Source organism: Vigna radiata, chromosome 11 (assembly GCF_000741045.1).
Source record: "Vigna radiata var. radiata cultivar VC1973A chromosome 11, Vradiata_ver6, whole genome shotgun sequence".
In the NCBI taxonomy this organism is placed as follows: Eukaryota; Viridiplantae; Streptophyta; class Magnoliopsida; order Fabales; family Fabaceae; genus Vigna; species Vigna radiata.
In genome coordinates this window covers 1496961-1518101 of record NC_028361.1, presented here as the reverse complement: position 1 = coordinate 1518101, position 21141 = coordinate 1496961, and the positions used below count along the sequence as shown (strand labels likewise).

At 30.4% G+C, this 21141-nt stretch overlaps 2 protein-coding genes across 3 annotated transcripts; both read right to left on the bottom strand.

Moving 5' to 3' along the window:
* Positions 1 to 294: 294 nt before the first annotated feature.
* LOC106777688 (long chain acyl-CoA synthetase 4) lies at positions 295 to 9707 on the bottom strand. The gene is made up of 19 exons (XM_014665386.2): positions 9279 to 9707; positions 8471 to 8534; positions 8273 to 8362; positions 6951 to 7007; positions 6490 to 6538; positions 5794 to 5870; positions 5630 to 5669; positions 5451 to 5545; positions 4907 to 5074; positions 4655 to 4765; positions 4467 to 4554; positions 4179 to 4245; positions 3830 to 3905; positions 3627 to 3744; positions 2802 to 3047; positions 2560 to 2699; positions 1778 to 1960; positions 1412 to 1531; positions 295 to 614 (listed from the first exon to the last, which is right to left on the bottom strand). The coding sequence occupies exons 1-19, from the start codon at positions 9428 to 9430 to the stop codon at positions 579 to 581; spliced, it is 1977 nt and encodes a 658-aa protein (XP_014520872.1). The 5' UTR covers positions 9431 to 9707; the 3' UTR covers positions 295 to 578.
* A 7519-nt stretch (positions 9708 to 17226) lies between these two features.
* Positions 17227 to 21114, bottom strand: LOC106777761. Of its 2 annotated transcripts, none has more exons than XM_014665502.2 (7): positions 20928 to 21114; positions 20272 to 20344; positions 20127 to 20182; positions 19937 to 20026; positions 19704 to 19843; positions 17933 to 17987; positions 17227 to 17812 (listed from the first exon to the last, which is right to left on the bottom strand). In XM_014665502.2, the coding sequence occupies exons 2-7, from the start codon at positions 20336 to 20338 to the stop codon at positions 17612 to 17614; spliced, it is 609 nt and encodes a 202-aa protein (XP_014520988.2). In that variant the 5' UTR covers positions 20339 to 20344; positions 20928 to 21114; the 3' UTR covers positions 17227 to 17611. The 2 variants fall into 2 exon arrangements, with proteins under 2 accessions (XP_014520988.2, XP_022631747.1); XM_022776026.1 differs by having other exon boundaries at positions 17227 to 17809.
* Positions 21115 to 21141: the final 27 nt, after the last annotated feature.

Genomic DNA, 21141 nt, shown 5'->3' with positions numbered 1-21141 from the left:
TCGAGAAGCATCATCTCATTTTACAAGACGTTTGGCTTAGGAACTACATTACATTTTCCAAAATCAATCATATCTTTTATAATCAGGAAAGTTATTATTTAATATATTGGTAGCGTTTAATTATTTACTTATTTTATAAGATTTTATTAAAGATTGCTTTGAATGTCATTGTATCGACGTGTGGAGGAAATACAGCTGAAAACAGTGTTTTCTCCTTTAAAGAAAGTGCTGCCGAGTAATATTATAGTCGAGCCAATAATTTGTATAAAATAGTATAAAATTTCGTGTCAGCCGTTGAACAAAAAGCTACGCATGGCGTGTTATCAGCCATTTGGAAATTAATAACCATATATGTAAAAGGATCCGTGAATACTCAAAAGTAAGTACATGTCTAGAGAGAAAAAAAGAAATGTATGGATATGAAGAAATTATAAATAAAAATACATTTATAATATTGGGTATCCCTATATTCATCGTATATACAGTCACCTGAGGGAAACAATCGAAGGAAGTGAATAAGATGCAGAAAATAAATTGTCTCCGTGACATTAAGTCCCAAAGCACCTCTGAGCCACGGCTTACTTTGCACTCTTGTACAAGTTGTCAATAGCATTCTGCGCACAAAATAAAAATGGCGCAGTCAGTACTTTTATCACCCTTCCCCATAAAGAGCCTCATTAAGGTAAAATGTTTTGACTCTGAAACCCAAAGCTTAAAAGTTGTGCTAGAAAACTACATTTCAAAGAACAGCTGTAACAGAAATTCATTTCCACAGAAGGCCTACACAGATACACCAGCATGCATGTATCCAATACACGTTTGTGTGTTTATTTAAACAGACGCACAACACACTCAAAATTCGTAGATTCAGCTACGGTATCTTGTGTCAGATTTCACATCAAAAAGCTTGCTTGTACACAATAACCATGAACAGACATCTGAGTAGAAGCATTGTGAGTGTGGGCATAAATTGCAAGTCAGAAGAGAATATCTTAACGTCTAGAACCTGCATGTGTCATAGCTTAAGTAGTCACACGGTTACAAAAATCCATGTTCCCGATTTTCTCATAAATTGTGTACTTAACATTGTTATTTAGGTGCAGTTTTCCATTTAAGTATTAGTAGGTAGGCCAAAGTACATCCGGACACAGATATACTTGAGTTTCCATAGGCAGGTCAAAAAACACTATACAACCAAAAACCATATTGCTTTGATCACAATGACTAATAGCCCATACAGCCAACAAAATAGGAATTGACTAAGATTTCTTAAACTTTTCTTTTTTTGTTCGGTTATGAGGAAAGGAAGGAAGGGTAGGAGGGAGGATAACCTTCCATTTATGAAGGCTGTTCCACTTTAAGACTATTCAATATGAAGTGAAATGAAATCCTGAGAATTTGACAATTGTACCTGATAAAATTTAAGCAACTGTGGCCTCTTCTTCTTATATGTTGGAGTGATAAGGTCACGTTCCATGTCAAATGGAATCGGGTCAAGATGAACTCCTTTTATAACCTCGAAACCTTTCAGCTGCCAATACATATTCACCATCCCACAAAACTTCAGTATATGTACTTGTAGAAACATGTTTACACGTACGACAAGATCATTTAAAACAAGTGCAAGACCAAACAAAATATTTCATGTTAAATATCATTACTACCCAAAAATAGTTATTAAAAAACTTTAGATTGATGTGAAATTTTATCATACACACAAATACTCCAAATAAAACCATTTAGATGATGATAACAAAAGCAAAAAAAAAAAAAATACCTTCTTTTCCTTTGCAATCTTTGAGAGCTCTTCAAGTATGTAACTTTTTGCTCTAGCATCTTCACAAAGAGAATTGAAGTCCTTGGATATAGCATTTTCTTGTGCCCATTGTTCAAGTGATTCCTTTCTGGGATTAACAACAGCAACAAGGAAGGCCTCAAAACTGTTTCCGTAAACCCATATCTGAAAAAGAGGAGAAAACGGTTTATATCTTCATGGAATAGAATATTTTCAGCTCATTCAATGAAACTAATTTAGAACCTTGTTTCTTTTTTGCACTGGACTAAACCTTTTGACATCATTACTCATTTGTATGTCCAGATGTTTGAGCAAATGGTAGCACAGATACATGCCCCAGAGTTGTCTTACCTCTTGAGAAAAATATCACACTGAACTACAGTGCACATAATATATATCAACATGCACCAATACCAGGTCAGCATACAAGGGTACATGCTGATGTGAAAATTTACTGTTAAAAAGAAAGACTTCTAACAGGAAGCTACAATTTGAATGTGTTTAGAGATGAAAGAAAAATATCCAAGCCTGTTTAGTTCAAACGTCGTGATAAAAAATATCAACCTAAGACAGAGGGTTAGTAGGCCATGATTGGTCCCAAAGTTTTATAATTCTATCATCAACCACCGAGGTAATCAGCTCTAGTAGTATATGAGTAACATTTTCTAATCTTCTACATATTTTTCCAATTAGATATAAGCAATAAATTTCCTACAAATTAGGACAGAAAAACCATTGGAAGGAATAGGGTTATCAGGACTTACAGATTCAATAGATGAAACTTGACCATAAATGTTCTCCAGGTTTTCGACAGCAACATATTCTCCCTGTGAAAGCTTAAATATATTCTTTTTCCTATCAATAATTTTCATGCTTCCATTAGGTTGCCACTCTCCAATATCCCCTGTTGAAGGTATCATTTGTGAATAAAAGAAAAATTGTAGCCTCATAGCTAATATAAGAAATTATCTATAAACCTCAATTTTGGAAAACATAATAAAATAACCTGTATGGAACCATTCATCGATCAGAACCTCTTTGGTGAGATCTTCACGTTTGTAGTACCCTGAAAACAAGGTTTTACCCTTTACACAAATTTCTCCCCTTGGTGTGCTTGCTAGGGCATCATATCCCATTTCAGGAACAGATTCCAGGCACACATCAACATTTGGTACTGGAGGGCCCACCGTTCCAAGCATTTCCATTTCATTTGGTAATGAGACAAAGGTTCCCGCACAGGTTTCAGTCAGGCCTGTTTGCATTTTTAACAGGAGCACCAAGTAAATAAACTACAGTAGCAAACGTATTCAATATCCAACTTTAATAGCTATTTGACAAATATAAAATGGCTATAAATGTTCTGAATTGAAAGTAGTACAAAATTTTTACGTAATTGAAATTCATTTGAAGTAAATCTTTCAAAATTTACAAGTTAAATATCAAATGAACTAAAGCATAAAGAAGAAAAATAAGAAACTATTCCTTTAAAAATATACAGTTAGTTTTAAACGGATTTTGGATATTGTTTTCAACTACCATTACTACGCTATCAAATGCTATCTGCTTTCTCAAATTTTACGTGATTACAACAAGGAAACAATTAGATCCGTTCTACCTAGTGTTATTTTGATCCGTGATAGACACTCCTTAAAATATTTAACATGTAATCCTCGGATAAAAATAAAATACCACTACTTTCTGATAAAAAATCATTTTCAACTAAGAGCATATGTTTTTGTGTCACCATCACATGGAAATCAAATTAATGACGTTTTTCTTGAAAAGTGATAGTATGCTACGAGTTTGATTTTCATATTTAAAAAGAACATACCATATCCTTGTAGGACATGACAACAAGTCACCACCCGTAAGTAACCTTCCACATGTGCAGATAAAGGTGCTGCTCCAGACAAAATAAGACGAACTCTACCTCCTAAACCCTGCTTTACCTGATCATGTAGCAAAGCCATGATTAGGAATAAAGATCCAGTAATACTGAGAGGCCAAGGAGTTTAGATTTATAAATTTCAATACCTTATCAAATACAATTTTATCACAAATAGGGGATGCCTCTCCATGGCTAAACCCTTTCTTCATGTTATTCAGCTTACTGAAATCAAAATTCAGAATTTGCAATGTCAGAGTATGGCAGAACTGATTATAAAAAAATAAAATGAAAAATATTGAAGTGCCCCTAAGAGGCCACGAGAGATTTAAACACATACATAGTAAAAAATAATATTAATCTAACATGAATTTGTATGCGAAATCAATCAAGAACAATCTTAGTTCCATAACAATCATACAGAGAATCCACGACAGTTTTTTTCATGTTCATGATTTCACCCAGACTCAAGTATTTATTTACAAAAACAGCACTTACTATGAATAAGCACAGTTGAATAATGTCCTCTTCAAGAAGCCCCCAGAAGCAATCTTCTGTGTCAAACCTGTGTTCCAGATCGGGGTTAAGAGTCATAATCCTATTTTCTCCATGTTTGGAGGGGTAGGAAAAAAAATGTAAAAGAAAAGCAAGAAAAATGCTATTCCCATAATAAAAAAATTGTAGAGTAGCTTTCTCCATGGAAATAAAAGTTTGAGCATTAACACTATATGATCATGGGAAGATCATCAAACATGTCAGCAATCACAAGAATTTTCAAGAGTTTACCTGAGTACACTCTATCAAGCACACGGGGAACAGCACAGAAAACAGTTGGTTTTAGTTCCCCAATATCTTCAATTAGCAATTTGACATCCTAAAGTAATTATGTAAATGATGGTCATCTTCCAAATCCAGAGTTCAATTATGATATTAAATCTCCATTCTGTAATGACAGATATACTACATATACTCACCCCCCGCCAGAAACCTATTGAAGCACCATGCCATATGAATGTTTCCTCAATGACCCTATCAAAGATATGTGCAAGAGGAAGGTATGATATGTATACATCCTTCTCAGTCAACTGCAAAGAAGAGAAAAGAAGGGAAACTATGAGAGTCAAAAAAAGGATAGCTATGCATTCAGTATCCTAAAACGTAAAATGAAATTGCATATTCATGTATTTCCAAGTATAGTGTAGGAGTTGTGAAAGAAAACAACATACTTGTTCATTGACACTCTCCAACAGTCGCTTTACCCCAGCTAAGAGAGTGATAATACTCTCATTTGATATCAACACTCCCTTGGGGTCACCCGTAGTTCCACTAGTATACATTATTGTACAGATGTCACTCCTTTTCTTAATTGGAAGATCATAACTCTGACCTTGACCCTGTGGCAAATATTAAAAATTAAATTAGGAACAGGAACCACAAAATACCAAAGAGGTGAAAGATATGATTACTTCCTACAGGAGTGACTGAAATTAACTAGAAAAATAAATTTGGACGTATTTGTAACTATATAAATTGGCCCAGCAAAATGCTCACCAAATTTACATTTACAAATCATCCTTGTTTTTTCATTTCCACTGCACAAAAAGTTATATTCATTAATTGTTTTCTACAAGTATTATGCCAACTGTAGGTGGATCAAGCTTGTGATACAATATTTTTCTGTGTAGTAATTACAAATGTAATTGTAGGAGTGCTTCTATTTTAAAACTTTCAGAAAAGAAAGAGTAATAGTGTACGAAATGAATAACCCACCACTTGCAAAAATTCATCCCACGAATATATTGCCAACCCAAACTTCTCAACTTCTTGCTTTTGCTCAGGGGTAACCTTTCCGAAGCTTACAATTGCTGTGACAAAGATGTAAAAGTGAAATGACTCTTCCTAACGCATAAGCATTTTAGTAAATAAAGGAGAGAAACTACAAAACATACTCTTGAGATACTTTGTTGCATTTGGAAATGTCTTCAATAGCTAAAATGATTCAAAAACAAATATATGGGTCAGACTGACCGCTTGCATGATGAGATTATACAAAACTCTCTAATCTTTCCTAACAATTAAACTAATTTAAAACAAAGGATTTCAATAGAAGAACCTCGGGCATCTTCTTTTCTTCCACAAATGCAATTGAGACCTCTGCGTGGCATATAATAAATTCTATAGCTCCAGCACCTATTTCATTCCGAGGAGAGTGTCAAAGCAAATGATAATTACAAATTTAGAAATTGAAAAACAAAGAACTGTAAAATATTGCTTTTGTAAAATTGGATATTGTTCATGCACCATTTTACCCGAATTGCAGTAAATTTTTATGAAAAGTTCTAAGAATTTAGTTAAGGGACGGGTTTTAGTCAAAGTTCTTTACTTACATCACTTTTCCAAAGGACTTTTTTAATAAATTAGGTGAGAATTTCAAAAGGTATAAAATAATGATTTATTTGTTCTGAAAAATTACAACATATAATAAAAAATAAAAAATAGCCACAAAAGGTTTTGATAAATGCTTGCATTTAGAACTTACATAAATTTTCAAGAAGATGTAATAATGTACACAAGTTTCTAAAAAGTTCATAAATTAGGAAATTTGTTATTTGTTGGAAAAAGTTACAGAAAAAATGTTACATGGCCACCAATGTTGCAACTTTTCACACAACATCAGATCTTTTGAGATTACTGTTCCTTGATAGTAGCAACTCTTTGTACAAGTATAGATGACAAAAGCAAATTTTAATTGCATTTGAGTATAATCATCAACATGGTGTATAAACAAGATAAAAAAGAGGAGACATACCCAAGGTATCATATAAAGGTACACAATAGAGTCCATGAGCATTGCAGGCCTGCGAATTTTTGCCAATATGTTAAAAACCATTGGGTGAAAGAAGTTAGTTCAGCAACATTATTATTGTGACCAGGGATACCCATAACTGGCACAATATAAGTATAGAGATATAATTAAAGAATTAGAACTCTCTGCAAAGAGTAGATATTCAATATAAGAAACGAAGCTTCATTCCAGAAATATCTTATTCTCCTTTCAGCTCAATGAGGACTAAAACTCACCACCAAATAAATAACAAAGTAGACAGAGAAATAATAATAAATACTCAGCCCAAAATACAAGCAAATGTCAACAGATGAATACTGCAGAAAACTCCCACATGTAGGGTAACTACTTCCAAGCGAGCAGCAAAACTAAAGATGGAAAAAATGCAGAGAACAAAAGGGAAGGGAATTCAAAGTAAAATTTACCTCCATGCTCATAACCCATTCTGCTGAATTGGCACCATAAATACCGCATTTTACACCCTGCAAACCAGTAATATATGAATTAAGCTCAAAAGAAAAAAGTGCTAGAAAATATAAATATTGTCATATCCCATGAAAAAAATAAAATATCAAAACACATAAACAAGGACCCAATATACAAACTTATGTGCAAAAGGGAAATCTGTCATATGCTAAGCACTTCAATTCATGAAAACAAGTTTTTGAATCAACATTGAGATACTTCTTAAGTTTTGGGTTTTGACCAAAATGAATCTCAAAACTTAGTCCATAGAATAAGCTGGAGTTACAACTATTTTCACTGTATCACACCTAGAAAAAATACTATCTCCAATAAACACCCGTAGCATTGATGATTGAACATCTTGAGCATAAAGTTAACAAGAGTGAACATCTTTGACTGGTTTGATAATCACCAAATGATGGACAACTCGATAGACTCAACATATTATAATTTGGGTTTGAACTTAACTAAGTCCCAAAAGCTAACTCATAAGATGATGGTTGTTGTCCGATAAATACCCTATTTTGGTTATATAATAACTAATCATATGAGATTTCCAACACAGTCCATGCTCATACAAATACCAATATTATAAAGCAAGGTTGACAAATTTGAGAGTTTTCATAAACGAAGAATTACCTAAGGAAAAAGAGGATTAAAAAGAATCTATTGATGACATATATGCAAAACATAATACTTTCTACACAAATAATTCAATATTTAAACTTAATGATAAAGAAAAGTAGCAAACCACAATAATAAAGTATGATATTATACTAGTGTTAAATACAATTAAACTTGAATAAATGGTCAAATCTAACATAAATTCGTAAAAACATAAGTTCTTAAAGTGAAAACATTTAAAAGAGGAACTAATTTCTTCAAATAGTTTTATCCCTAATAAAATATTGTTAGAGTTGTTAATGAATCGCCAAAACTACATTAGTTTCATACTCTGTTGACAGGAGATTCTAAAGAGCTCGTATGATTTTACTCTTATGTTGAGAGTTAACTCGTTTTATTTACCAGGATTGTAAACTCTTAAAAGGTTAAGAGCTAATTAGAAAGTCTGAGAACTTTATTATCAAGAACATCCGGCATTTGAAATATGTCAAAGGTATAGAACCATGTTATTTGCACATTAATCTTGTTTGTAAATAACGAACAAGTGAACAACCCAACATGTACTTTGAATCAAAGAATTTGGGATAGCGTGGTAATACTACTAAAAGAAGTGGGGAAAATGCTTCATTTTTCGGTAAGAAAAACATGGTTGACTTACTTCTCCATAACCACAGTAGCGGATGGAATTCCCAACCTTAATCACCTGGTCATATACTTCTTTGTATGTTAACCACTTGTACTTGCCTGCCTATATAGTCACGAAAAGGAAATTCAAGTAAGTTAAAAGCCAAAAATGGTCAAGCAATGTCGAGAAAAAATCCAGAACACGGGGCTCAATCAGTAGTCAAAACCTCACCTTCCCATTCACAATTTCCCTGCGACCAAGCATTGGACTAGTTGGATATTTCTCAACGGACAATCTGTAAAAGTACAACACACTCAGAACTGAATTGACTACTATTTTATCAATACAAGTCATAAGTTCGATTCAGCGTAACATTGATCGGGATCAACACATGTTGTGGATCAAATCCTAAACCAAGTAAAAAAATTAAACCGAATGTTCAAGTCGTCTTCATGCACATGAAAAGCTCGTCAACATTTATTACAGTATTAAAAAGGAAAAAAATTTAAAAAATAAAAATTAAAAATTAAAAATTAAAAAATACCGACAATGCAGACTCTGGTGCACGAAATTAATACTTTCACTTTCCAAATAGATAGCTACTAAATCAAGTAAAATTAAACTGTATACTTCGGTTCTCTTCATGCACACGAAAGTCCAACAATATTTAATTCAGTGTTGCCAAAAAGTGGTGAAACCGAAATTTGTACTTTCACTGCTCCAAATAGATTGCTCCAATAGAAAGTCTGCCTAATTCTGATGCAGATCAGAGAGCTCTGCATGGCAAGTAGATATACTAATTCGAGAGATTCAAATAAACTATCCGATTTGCACGTAATTAGAGGAAATACATCTTCCGATTGTGAACGTAAAAAGTAACGATCATTGCTTCGAGCACCAAAAGCTTTTCAGTAAAGTCTCATACGCAATTCCAGATCATATATCCACGAAAGGAAGTAGGAGCTTATTGATCTTACATTTTTGCATAAAAAATCGAAGAACAAAACTAAGAGTAGTGAAATTGAAGTGACAAGCTCACCGGAAAACGTCCCAGCAGCAATCGAGACCTTGGATAGGAGCAGGGAATCCATCCTTGGCGAAGAGGCTACGGTACACAGGTCCTCTCGATGGCCTTCCTTCGCTCGCCTCCTTCGCTTTCTCGACCTCAACGATGAAGCTCTTCTGTGCCATCACTGTGGCAATTCCTCTGAAGAATCACGATGAATCCGAAACTGAAGTGTTTGAAATTGGAAGAGAAAATAGAGAGAGCAGAAGAGAATGACAAATGGAAAGATAATTTGAATGAAAGTTGGATGTAATTTTGTTTGACTTGGACTATGGGAAAACTAGTGGTGTGGTAGAGAAGGTGGATAGCTCTGCCTCTCTTGCGTTGGCGTTACTCTGCTTCCTAATAGTCTTCACAAAATTAGGTTTGAGCTGGTCAACAAATTCTGAACCAATTTTTGCATTTATTGACTTCCTTACTTTTCTTTATATATGCCTCCTTTTCCTCGTAAGGCAGTGTTTCAGTTTCTGGAAACAATATTTTCAAATTAATAGTAGTCAAAATTGTGGAAAAAATAATTACAAGATTTAATTTCGCTTTTTTAAAAAGAATTTCATTAATTCTATCGTTCTTTTATAATTCATCTTTTATAATTGAAGATTTAATTAAAATCATTTTTAACAAACTATATTTCATTTTAAATTAATTATATCTATTAATATTTTTTAGAATAAATCATCTGAAGTTTATTTCAAATTAATTTTAACTAAATACATTTTACTTTCTATTAATATTAATAAGAACAAATATATAATTTTATAACTTAAATTATTAAAACAATTTTTTATTTATTATATTTATCAAATTATTCACAAATTTCTACAAATTTGTCTATCATGATTTTGTCAAACTTATATTTGATAACGATAAAAAAACAAGTCAATTTAAAATTAGTTAAAAATATCCACTCGATTAAGATATTAATATAAACGAGTAAAAACAATAATGAATAAAATTTAAAATAAGTAAAAGTTGAAAAAAAAAATAATTTTTGAGTAAATATCATTCAAAAAAGGAATTTGTGTAACTGAATTAGAAAGTGAGTTTATAAAGTGAAGTTAGGTTATGAGATGACTCATTCTTGAGCTGTATTTGTGGAATTAAAGTATCATTTTAATTCATTAAATAAATTAGGTTTAAACATTTTTTTTGTCTTTTTAAAAATGTAAACCTTTGATTCCTAAGTTATAAAAAATGTATAAAATGAGTTCTTTTTTTATGTTATGGTCAAAGTACAGAAAACAATCTAAAGTGCTATTATTATTATTAAGAAACAAATCAGAGCAATCTAAAAACGTAGTAGTCGTTAAAAAACAACCAAAAAACAATATTTCAAGTCAAAAAAGTACTCATTTGATACATTTTTTATAATTTAGGAACCAAAGATTTACATTTTAAAAAACGGAAACTAAACTGAACGTCCGTTTTTATAACTTAGGAACAAAAAAAAGCTTTAAACCAATCAATTAAATAAATGTGTAACAACTTCCGTCACATGTTCTGTGGGAACTTTCCTACATACACATCACAACACAGCACGGCTTCTTCCTCAGTTGTACAACCTCAAAACAATCAAAGCATTCCACAACTTTAATGATTGTCACCATTTTCCTTCCTTTTTCTCTCACAGACGCGCGGCAAGAAAAATGTGAGTATGGGTTGATTTTAGTCACATTCATTCATTCGTTAATGTCATGTTTTACTTTTTTCTTTTTCTTTTCCATTTTCTCCCATAAAACTACGTCGTATTCAGTAAAAAATCTTAACAACTGTCATTTTTCTTATTCTACTGTGATCGTATGACGCTCCCGTGAACCACTCCGATAGCGCTTTTAAACAACTGTTTAGTTGAATATTTAGGTTTACATTCTTTTTATTATTTTTATATTTATTTCTTTTACTCAAATAAAGGTTTTTCACGTGTTAGAATTTAAATAGTTTTTTCTGAATTCATTTTAACACATAACATCTTTAAAATAAATAAAAAGAATCTTAATTTTGATTAGAGACAAACTTAAATTACGACATATGATATTTTCAAACAATATTATAATGTGAGTTTAACATTAAAAAAATAACTTATTTGAGTTTTTTATTTAAAATTAAATAAATTTAGAAACTTTTAAAAAGTAGAAATCCAATTATATATAAAAATATATATAGAACCAGAAATAATATAAACCAAATTATTAACTAAACCTAAAATAAATAAAAAAAATTAGTTAACTTTTTTTCAAGATTGTTATGGTACTCAGTATATTAATTTTATTTTTTTTTAAATATATACCTGGATTAATATGCATGTATATATTTTCAGACTTTATATTAGTTCTATGTTAGTCAGAATTTGAGCACGGATTGATCTCAAAAAACACAACTGATATTTAAAAATAAAAAATAGAAATATATCTATTTTTTAAGGCTTTTATGAATTTGGAGTGAAGTTTTTACGAATTTGGTGTGAAGTTGATGTTTGCCAAACACTTGTCAACCAATCTTTCTGGGTAGCTTTCCAAAATTTAGAAAAATTATTTAATCGAGTATTTAACAAAATATTGAAAAAAAATGGAGAAAATTACAATGTTTAAAAATGTAATCAATAATTAATAAAAAGTAGTTCATTATTATGGCGTATCATTATTTCATAATTAATACTTAAGATTTTAAGTTTAATACGTGAGGTATTTTATAATCATTTTACTGTAAGAATTATTCCATTAGACATTAATCTTTTTTTTTTCTTGTGAATCAAGTTTGATTTAAAATTCAGGGTATTAAATTTGACAACACGTGAATATAATTTAATGAAGATGACTTGAATATGAATCTTAAACATTTTATCGGACTATCGCATCTTACAAAATTTAAAATCATGTGGGGAATAAGATTATGAATTATAAAAAATATATATATAAGCAATCATACAAACATGATTATAATCTCTTTTACTAAAGCAGAAGTCAAAAAAATTATAAAAAATGAATTAAAGAGTCTTGTATAAATCTATGATTATTTTTTTTTATTTTTCTTCCTTTTGAAGTTTGAATGGATTATGTAGTCCATTAGAAGCTTTATTATCGTATCTAACTCAATCTTGTGCTTTTTAATGGCATTAATTGTTTAATTGAAAGTATGAAACACACAAAATTTATATAATTAAATATAATGTGTCTACTATTTCATCAATTAATCAATATTGCTTTAGCTTAGATTACTATAAATGTTTGGCCATGATTTTGGGATCTCACCTAATGTCACAGCGGAGAGGAAGGAGGTTACGACCTTCTTCTTTTTGTTTTTTTTCTTGCTTGCGCTTAATTTAATATTTTCTTAACAATTTTTTTTCTCTAAAAAAATATAAAATTTCACGATGTAACATTATATTGTAAATTTTGCATTCTAAAAACATTATCAAAGAGAGCCCACATGAAAAAAACTTAATTTTAATATATATATATATATATATATATATATATATATATATATATATATATATATATATATATATGGGGTTTGTTAATGCGCGTACGTCTATTTTTTAGTTGGCACATTTTAACAATATGTATCGGATTATAATAGACAAAAATATTTTCGTATATTATGGTACTAAGTTTTAAAGTCAAAGATATTTAAATAATTTTCATTCCCAAAACTAAAAAAAATCCCCTCATTCCTCTCAATCCATTCTCTTTCATCTCTCTCGTTCCAACCTTTTCTCCATCATCTTATGGTAGATCCAACTGAAAAAAAAAAAATATACTCGTCGTTAAACAATTTACCTTTGTAAAGAGTTGAGTCATTAGCATATTCGCTTTCAAACAACGGATCATTCAAGATCTCTTCAATTTCATCATAACCTCTCTAATTTCATCATCTGCAGATGTTGAATATTCATCATCTGCAGATGTTGAATATTCATCTCTTAAAAAACCTTCGGGCCAATTATCAATTCCTTCTAACGTCATTATGCTTGTGAAAATTAAATAAAATTAAATAAGACAAAAATTATAAAATGAAAACTCATTATAAAATCATTTTTTGTAAGAAATTGTTTAATAGCGAGTGTTTCTGAATTTTTCCAAGCGAATTACCAATTTCTTCATATGCCATTATGCTTATGAAAATTAGATAAAATTAGATAAGACAAAAATTATAAAATGAGAACTCATTATAAAATCATTTTTTTTGTAAGAAATTGCTTCATCGCCAGTGTTTATGATTTTTTTTTAATTGAGGCTACAGTAGAGATGACAAAGAAAAGAGTGAGAGAGATGAAAGAGAAAGGATTAAGAGGAATGAGAGAGGCGAGTAAGGGTTTGGGGTTTCTTCTTGTTAGTTTTGAGAATGAAAATTATTTAAATATCCTTAACTTTAAAACTTAGAATCTATTATATATGAGGGTATTTTTGTCTATTATAATTCGGTACACGTTGTTAAAATGTTCCAACTGAAAAACAAGTGTATGCGCGTTAACAAATCCACACATATATATATATATATATATATATATATATATATATTAATATATATATTAATAAATCCTATTTATTAATAAATTTTTCTAAAGTTGACTTCATTTATTTGAGTGATGGTTAGTTTAATTATTGAGATCGGTAGATCATGTATACAAGATTTTGCATAATTTATAAACTATTTATATTTCATTTATCAACTTTATTTCAAAGTATGAAACTTCCCATAATATAATTAATTAATTACCTGTAAGCATTTAACTAATCTAAAATTTCAGATACATGACTATCAAAATGATATTATATGATGTAATCCCTATTTACAAATTTATCTTTTCATAAAAGTATATAAAAAAAAATACAAATATTATTCATCAGAGAAGGAAATATGCACTACGGATCTGGTGTATTAAAAAATAAGAAAAGTAATGAATTGGTTGAATAAAAGAAAGTAATAATTAATTCTTTCTTTTATCATCTTTTGAATATATATAATAAAGGATTAGTTGAATGTCAATTTTAGATCTTAATGGTCCTGGTATGCAATATTTTGAAAGATATTAATAAGTTAAAAAATCAGCTGAACTCATGGTATCTTTCACGTTTTTATTAGATTAAAATAAGAGTTACAATAAAAAATAATATTGATTAAATTTTTTTCATTATCTATGTCGTGACTTATTATAATGAAAATATGCCAATTATTATTGTAAAAAATTGTAAGACAAAAAGTTAAAATTTAAAAAAATAGGTTAAAAATCAACGTACTAATATACATAAACATTTATTCGAGAATAAAATTCCGAAATATATTAAATATATAGTTTTGAAAAATATGAAATAGCTTAAAAAGGTGATTGAGATAGTGACACAATATGGGATAACGTGAGTAGTTGCGTGACGTACAATGAGAATTGATTTATTGATTCCAAATTATTTTCTATATTAATTAATGCAGATTCAACGTGGACTCGTTTTTTGACAAATAAAATAACATAATTAATAAGTGAAAATTAATTATGAAAAAAATTAAAAAGAAAAATCTAAAAGAAACTTATTGATGTTGATATTTTTAAATGTTTATAAAATTTTGTTCTCTGTTTGAATTGGATTTTATTTTAAGGAAATTATTTTTAATTTTAAGCAATAAAATTAAAAGTGTAGGGTCCCACCTAAGTGTAGATGCTCTACCACGAAATGTAATTGATAAACTTTTCAAATTCAGGAACACAGAATTGGACTAATAATGTTTCTAGAGGAGTCAACCATTTCACTCATACTTTTTCTTCAAAATAAACTCATCTTAAAATATATGTATCAAAATCATTTTAATTTTTAAACTAGATTAATTTAATGTTTATGTTGAGAATCTAGCTTAAAATATAGTTTTTTTTCAATAAAAGAATTTAAAATAATCAGATTCGAATTTGGTTTTCTAAATTCTCAATGTACTCAAAACTAAGCGTTAGCATAATTCTTTCATTTATTTTACATCAATTATTTACCATGTTTTATTTAGAATCAAATAAACCAAAATAATGTGTAGTTTTTATTTATTTAGGTTTGAAAATTTTAATCTATTTTATCATCAAAGAGTAAAACGATCTGTTTGAGTCTAAATCGTTCAAACTAATACAACTTAGACTAATATTCTTCTGGTTAAACAGGATTAAATCAATTTGTTCACTACCCAATTAAACTTTAATGAATATAATGAACCACCCACTTCCCTTTAGGTGTAAAAAGAAAAAGCTAACAAATAGTATAATAAACAAATGCAAGATTCATATTAGTAAATATAACATTAATTTTTACATCCATTTGACTTCTCATTTTGATGCAAATATTCATAAACCTCCTTTTATATTTCCCTTGAAAAGAGTATCTTATTAGTATAAGTAGTTTTTTTCTGTCTTGTATTTCACATGATAAATTATGTTATGTAATTAAAATTTATAATAAGTACACATATTTAAATAGATAAATTATATCATGTTTAGAATGAGTAATTGAAATTTCAAACATGAAAAATAAGATTTAATTTATTAATAAGTAATTAATCTTATCATAAAATAACATTTATTAAAAGTATTAAAATTCAAGTCAAAATATCAGATGAGAAAGGGTTACTGAGATATGAAATAAAATAAATTAAAAGGTCCAAATATATTCAAAACGGGTTTGATTTTTTAATTTGTTTATATTAACTAATCATTAGATTAAGCTTGTTGATTTTCCATTTGTTTCCAACAACATGGTTTCATTTCTTTTTAATTTGTTTGTATGAACAAATCATTAAGTTAAGTTTGTTGTTTATATAAGAGTAAAAGTAATAAAAAAAAATACACACCTAACCGTTATTGAAAAATAATCTGTATTATTAATTGTCATATGCATGTACAAGTTATAAAAAAAAAAGTGTGTAAATGGGTTTCTGTTTTTTTTTTAAATAATGAATTATTATTAAATATTACAATTAAGTAATAGAAAACGAAAAAAAGATTTTTTTCAAATATATTTTAATTTACCTTTTTCTATTTATACTCTACATGAGATATTGAAAAATGAATAAAACAGTTAAAATGATGAAATATTAAAAATAAAAACTGATTGAAACTTCAATGAAAGAATTTCAATAAAAAATGGGTGATTATGTTTTATTACTATAATCTGTATTTGAGTCTATACATTGTATATACGAAATAATTATATTGTATGAATATTCGTAATATTTATGAATATATATGAAAAGTTATACAGTCTTCATAGTTTATTTGATGGTTTAAGGAACACTTATATTTTTAATTCTTCTTTGTGTTAAAATATTATAATAAAATATGAGAACCTTTATGTTTTACCGCTGTTTCAATTAATTTAAAAAATAAAAATATATATTTTATTTATATATTATACTTAAATTTCAATTACAATAGTAAAATCATCTTATATATTATATTTCAATTTCACTTACAATATTAAAATCATCTTATTTATATATTATAGTTCCATTCTATTTATAATAATAAGATCTTTAATATATACTTGGTTGGTAAATAAGTATTTTTGTGAAATTAAACATTTAAGTAATATAATAAAAGCATGATAATAGTTACATAACAAATATAAAACCCTTAACTAGGATAGACCTTCGAGTAATTTGATGAGTATGCAATGTACAAATAATTATATTTCAAAATAGACTTTGTTCCGTTGTATAATTAAACTATCCCATAGTCTCTGTTCCAAAACTAATCCACACCCTAATGAAAATATTATCATTTTGATCAAATATTTAAAAAAATATGGGAATATGTAAAATCATGTTTACTAGGCATAACTTTGATTTCTTTTTTCCTGGAGAAATGGCGCTTGATAAAAATAGAAAATCTACTATTAAGTGCCTTCGACATACAACTTCAATAAAAAAAAAAAAACAGTATAAAGTCTAGTTAAACATAACTTCAAATCTTAAAAATAGAAAAATATAGTCATATTTGCAAAACAGAAATTGTTCAAAAACAATACGTAATTCCCAATCATGCAGCAGCTACGGACTCAATATGTTAATGAAATGGGATTAAGTTGTAACTGCTATCAGTGTCCTCATATAGACAAGAGCAGAGCACACATAATAATTCCAAGTCAAAACATAGTCATGGACGAAACTCAATATACAATGGGCGGCCAGCCGAAGAACTAGTGTTGGATTGAAAGGGGAAAATCCTTTTTTTCTTTTCTAGTGCACTAAAGAATTTTTCATTTGCACCAAAAACCCAAAGGACACAGCAGGCCGCGACACAAGATCATCACTAAAGTCCAGTTCCCGTAAACAATTTAGTTTCCAAATCGACCTCTTCCCCATGGGAGCCTCCTATATCCATTTCCATTACGCTGCACACCATTATTCTGCATCGACAGAACTCTCATTCTTTGCTCCTTCATGTTTGCAAACAGCGAATCCAGCGTCTGAGGCTTTTGCTTCGGCATTATATCCACATTCTCCAGCTGCTTCCGAGGGGAAGGAATTCGTTGCTGCTACAAATTTTTTACCGCAAGATATTATATTACAGAACGAACAGATAAATAGCACAACCACCAATCATGAATACTCGCATAATACAAGTTAGAAAACAGATCAAATTAGTAAAGAAATACCTTAGCAGCAAAGCCTCCATTAACAGGCCTTCTTTGACCTAAAGGAACTCGAAATCTGCACCGAGGAAAAAAAGAGTGTAATCTAGATGAGGAAACAATAAAGAAAAAGTCAAAGCACTCCATCAATCAGCGAGTAACATCAGGGATGTCCAGCACCACGAACTATCATTTGTAATACAAACAGACATCACTCAGTAATCTCTCTTACTACAGAAGTTGCGTCACTTACCGTCAGATTCTAACTACATCCAACTGTTAAGAAAGAAAAAAGTATTCTAAGGAAATAGACAACACCCGTCACATAGTAGAACAACATCTCACTGTCAGTGAACAATTTTCCAGATTTTCCACAGAAACCCGCCATTTGCGACTTCGTCTTGGCAGTGCACTAGCACCCAACAACTTGTGCTGCTGTATCATATACCACTATAACCCATAAATGGATATTACCATGGAGGCTGTCGTATATACAAATAGAGCACCTAAGGATTTAAAGCTTCCACGAGTATAGTGTAAAGTAGCTAGAAAATTTATCTGCATCGTGACAAGTATAGTATTTCCTCGTCAGCAAAACACTGTATGACACCTCGGCAATGGACAACAAGCTTGAAACAAATATTAAGAAAGTGATAGCCACAACCACACGATGTTTACCAGACCCAGAAGAACTCTCCATTGATTTGTTGAATGCCAATAACAAAAAGTTTCCTTCAATGCCAAATCCATGAAATGACTCCAGATTCTTAGTCACATTCTTTTCTTAACCGCACAGAATGAACAGTGTTATTTTCAATTATGTGGCCAATGGCTGAAAAAACTATCTTAGAATGAGTCAACACAAAACTAATTATGTGGCCTGTTGCAATTCATGGAGGACCCCAACTGAAAAAAAACGATCCCGTTTTGCAACGTAGTGCATGCATCCTTGCAGCATTAGCTCAACTTCGAGAAACCATCAGCGATAGACCCAATATCATTTCAAAGAGAAGTTTTATAGCAAATATACAGATCAGTAAGAATCAAAACCCAATCACAAAGGATAGTGACAGCCAATAGAAGGGTAACAATTCTCACAGTGAAGAAGTCTAAAGGAGACTGACCATAAATGTAATGCTTTGTTATGCTTAGATGAGCCCGTCCATTCAAAATGGTTAATTCTCAGAAAAAATAAACATGCTAGTTACTTAGTGCCACAATCACTACACTTGCTTCTAAACAACCGAAATAGTGCATGGTTGGTTTTCCCATGTGAGTCAGCTACTATCTATTGACAATTAGTTGTCCCATCATTATTTGCATGTGGCAGCACAGCATACCCTTCTCCACACTAGGATGAGACACTTCATAAATAATGTTAAGCTATCTTTTCTAGCAACGGATTCCACTGGACCAGACTCCATTTAAACATTGACCCATTTGCATCACCAGCTAACTCAACCAATATTGGTCCAATTATCTAGCATGAACATCCTTAGTAACATTCAACATAACCCACTCAAACCATGCAGGAGTTTGGACAACAGTTTTATGAGATTATAATGCAACATTCAATTCAGAATCCCAAAACATAGTTGGCTTGCATTCATGATGTATAAACTCGCTCCTTTTGAAGAGAAAAAAAATTCTTAGATATGGAAGGCACATTGAGTTGGGCCATGCTTTACCTGCAAAAATTATTTTACAATTTAAGAATGCAAGAACACACAACATCATGCAGGGTTAAATGATCACAGTAAAAAGACATCATAATACAGTTGAAGGAAATAAATACCTTGTTTTATTCCAGTTGGGTACTCCATTACGGTTAGGAACTCTATTCTGCAGAGGAGCAGCAGCAGCTTTTCGCGCAACTTCAATTGCAGCAGGAAATTGGTTTCCCTTGAAATTAGACCTTTTTTTCGCAAGAGCCCCCTAATAACAGTATTTAAAAACAAAAAATTTGAGACGTGTACACAGGCAAACTATAAAAACTTTAAATAACCATGTTTTCCGAAACCAATGCACCTGTCTAAGAGAAGATCTGGATTCCATATAACGCTGGACCTTTGCAGTTTTATCTTGAGCGAAATTGTTTGAAAACTTCTGAGTTTTGTTCTGTAATGTCATAAGAAAGTGAAACGGTAAACTCAGCGAATATTTCAACGCAATGACATAAAAAGGAAGTAGAAAACAATTTTCCAAAACAGATACGTACTGGAACCCTTCTTTGATTCTTAGTCTTCGTATTTTTAGACATTTTGATTATGTCATCTATCAGTAACAAAGATTGATAAATATTAGATATGTCAGAAAGAATGAGAAGAAAAGCCAACATACAAAAGGTTCTTTTAAAGGCACACCTAGTGTCATGTCCATCTTCTTTTCTGTAAGCGCAATTGCCTCGGTAGTGAGAGGTTTGGCTGCCATCTAGTACTGCACGGAGAAATTTAGCAAACAAAAATAAAAAAGATATCCTATAAAATAACAACCAAAGACCAAAACCACCTACCAAGAAGTCCATCAAACAAGACCAGTTACGAAAAAATATAGGGTTTGTCAATAATTTCAGTCAGGAGATGTCAATAAAAGGTAAACAAACAACAAGGATCGAGTACATCAGACAATAATCATCACAAGGACGAAAAATAAGGCAAAGGAATCAACAAAATACCCTGAATACAAGAAAATGAACAAGTAACAAGTTCCGCTATTGAATTCTAAAATAAATTTAACAAATAATTCAATCGTCTAGTGAAAATTAACAGAGATAACCGAACAAATCAACGAGATGCCTCCTCTACAACACAGTAAGGAAAACCCTAATATTAATAATTACACATCCATGACTCTACACAAAATAAAAAAGATTATCATCCTATTTCACTTTTCTCTCGTAACGACTTGTCTATTAATAAACAGATATCCGATTGATGGCAAAATTTGTACATTGAGATTTCAATTTTTTTTATGAAAACGATGTTGCAGAAAAGAGAAAGGTTAGACGGAGGAGACTTACTCTTTTGCGACGGTGGAATTCGACAACTGAGGTAAAGTTGCTATGGAAAGATGATTAGGGTTTTCGTCGGCACTCAAGAGCAACGAAAGAATACAGAAAGAAGGGGGAAGAACGAAAAAACGAGTGTATAGGGTAAGCGAAAAGAAAAGAGGGTGCGATATTTATGCTGTGTAGATATTGATGGCGGTGCCTCACATAGAACGCGTTATTTATT